Here is a 2919-nt window from a genome sequence, read left to right as displayed (position 1 = left end):
CCCCCCCCCCCCCCCCCCAATATTTATACCATGGTTAATGGAAACCTAGAATCAGGCTATTAATTAATTATTTAAATCACGACTTCGGCGCTTTTATAAGCGCTAACTTCACGTACAAACCGAACGTAGCAGTTACAGTTATAAGCACAATTTGACTGAAGCGCAGTTCTTTTAATTGTGCACAAGCGACGCACATTCACCAGCGCGCTCTAAAAGTGTGATCAGATTTGTGCGAGCCATTCCTATCGCTGATGATAAAACGTGTGATCTATTTGAATTCTTTTGAGAAATTACCACTTTAAAATGCTATGGATAAAGTCGAACATTATCTTAAAAAGGCACATGAACTAAAAAGAGGAGAAAACATAATCTTGCACCAGCACTAACATTAAAATCTTTTTAAACTACTCATGACCACATTTACCAGAAGAATTTATCACGTTTTATTGTAGGCTTATTTATTGTGGCACATTTTGTTGAACTTGTTGTAGAATTTATAATAGATAATCTGTTAAGGGAATAGATATTTCCCTATAGATTTATATTACAACTGTGGCGTGTTGTAGATATTGTTTCTAAATGTGCAGGCTGTTGTTTTTCATAACAAATGATATATAGATTAATTTTAAAAAAGTCATTATTGGACTGGTAATGAATAATAGGCTGGCCTTATAACAAATGCTGTTAAGAACTATGGTTCATTTTCATAAGAGCAAGTACAAGTCAGAATCGAGAGCCATATGTGTAAAATGGGTTCTAATGATGAGTAATGGAAAAACCTGGCCTTCAGATATTCAGAGATGGCATAGATTAAATCATTAAAAGTCTGATGAACTGTTAAGGAGTAAGAAATAAACAATATCAATATAAGAAAATGTTAGGTTAGATTGACTTCCCATGGCTTGTTGAATTAGAACATTCTGTCAAACTATAGCCTATGAGTGCCTAAATAATACAAAATACATTATATATCCTATCTAAACAAGTAATTGTTAACTAGGCTATTACTTGATTGCAGTTATGTTATAGTAATGTGCTAAAAGCCACTCAGAGTCAGAACACTTAGAAGTAACATAGCAACAGCAACCCCCATTGTGGCGGAGGGTTTCAGATCACTTGCATTATAAAAATGCAGTTTGCTTGTGTAATTGCTGTTTATAGATTTTTGCTTTAATGAACCATTTTCCCCTTTAAAGGGGTCATATGATGCGATTTCAATTTTTCCTTTCTCAATCGACGCGTTTCAGAAAGGCAGGGCATAGAGGAGAAACAATAATGTACAGTATGTGGAAAAAAAATTTTTTTTTGAACCTTAAACCGCATAAACACATTTCATTACACAAAATAATGTTCTTTTTAGCAGCATCATATGACCCCTTTAAAGTTTGATGCTACATCCTGAGTTGTGTTTCTATGATCACTTCTGAAAATGTAATTGTTAGGGAGTCGTGGCTGTGTTTAATCTGTGAACCAGGAAGCGGTTGTTTTGATTCTGTTCTTTACAAAATGAATTGATCAAACTGGTTCACATAACAGTCTAAATGATTCATTAACGCGTTAGTCTGAATCAGAAGTTATTTTAAAAAGTTGATCCAGTAATCATAATTGATAGAAACGTCATGGAAACCCTGATTACTGAACATGATGGAATTGTGGTCTGTCATTTATCGCTGTTAACAGTATGACTTGTCTCATTTCAGGTATGGTCGTGTGGAGATCCTCTCTGGGTTTATCAATGGCCTGTTCCTCATGGTCATAGCTTTTTTTGTGTTTGTGGAGTCAGTCACCAGACTCATCGATCCACCAAACATCAACACAGACATGTTAACAGTATGTACAGCTGACCTCCAAGACATTGTTGTCAGGATTGACAAAGATATTGTTGTCCATAAATGGGTTTTGCTTGAACAAACAAAAGTAACTCGAAGTAAACTTTCACATTTCACATGAGAATCCTGTCACCTCATGCTTATGCATGTCCTTAAATCCATTTGTTCCTTAAAGCCGGTGTCGGTTGGTGGACTCCTCGTTAATCTGGTGGGCATCTGTGCCTTCAGTCATGCACACTCCCATGGGGCCTCCAAAGGTAGCTGCTCTGGGCATGACCACGGCCACTCACACCACGGGCACGGAAGTGGAGAACACAGCCATGGAGGACATGGACATAGTCATGGAGGACACAGTCACTCCCACGGCCACGGGCATTCCCACGGGTCTGCTGGAGGGGGAATGAATGCTAATATGCGAGGTGGGTCTGATTTGAGTGTGTATACATGTTTAATACATAGATGATAAGGTTAGTTCATCCAGAAAGGAGAAGTCTATAATCATTTATCAATCCTGATGATTTCCTGCCTTTTGAGAATGACATTTCTCATTTCCTATTTGCAGGAGTGTATCTGCATGTGCTTGCTGACACGCTGGGCAGTGTCGGTGTGATTATATCCACTATTCTCATCAGACAGTTTGGATGGCTGATCGCAGATCCTATTTGTTCGCTCTTTATTGCCACACTGATTTTTCTCAGTGTCATTCCTTTGTTAAAGGACGCCTGTGAGGTTCTTCTCCTGAGAATGCCACCTCAGCATGAAAAGGACCTTAACTTTGCACTTGAAAAGGTATGAATAGAAAAAATATACACTACCGGTCAAAAGTCTGGAATAATTAAGCGTAAATACAGTAAAAACAGTAATGTTGTAAAAAATTATTACAATCTAAAACAATACTATTTAAACTGAACTGAGCTAGATAGTGACATCGCTAAATACAATGATGAACTGCCTTTAACTGAAAATTGAGTGTTTACTATTGTCATTTTGCATTATTGACACTATTTTCCTATTTAATGCTGTAAAGTTGCTTTGACACAATCTGTATTGTTAAAAGCACTATATAAATAAAGGTGACTTGACTTGACTT

At 37.1% G+C, this 2919-nt stretch overlaps 1 protein-coding gene across 1 annotated transcript in view; it reads left to right on the top strand.

Moving 5' to 3' along the window:
• Positions 1-2919, top strand: part of LOC107730343 (zinc transporter 5) — a 15302-nt gene that overhangs the window by 10668 nt on the left and 1715 nt on the right. Inside the window, exons 12-14 of the mRNA XM_016541156.1 lie at positions 1701-1830; positions 2005-2248; positions 2392-2618. Of these exons, the coding sequence (XP_016396642.1) occupies positions 1701-1830; positions 2005-2248; positions 2392-2618 (601 nt within the window). The remainder of the gene's footprint in view (positions 1-1700; positions 1831-2004; positions 2249-2391; positions 2619-2919) is intronic.

Source organism: Sinocyclocheilus rhinocerous, unplaced genomic scaffold, assembly GCF_001515625.1.
Source record: "Sinocyclocheilus rhinocerous isolate Xijiao unplaced genomic scaffold, SAMN03320098_v1.1 scaffold127, whole genome shotgun sequence".
NCBI classification, from domain to species: Eukaryota; Metazoa; Chordata; class Actinopteri; order Cypriniformes; family Cyprinidae; genus Sinocyclocheilus; species Sinocyclocheilus rhinocerous.
This window is presented reverse-complemented; position numbering and strand designations above follow the sequence as displayed.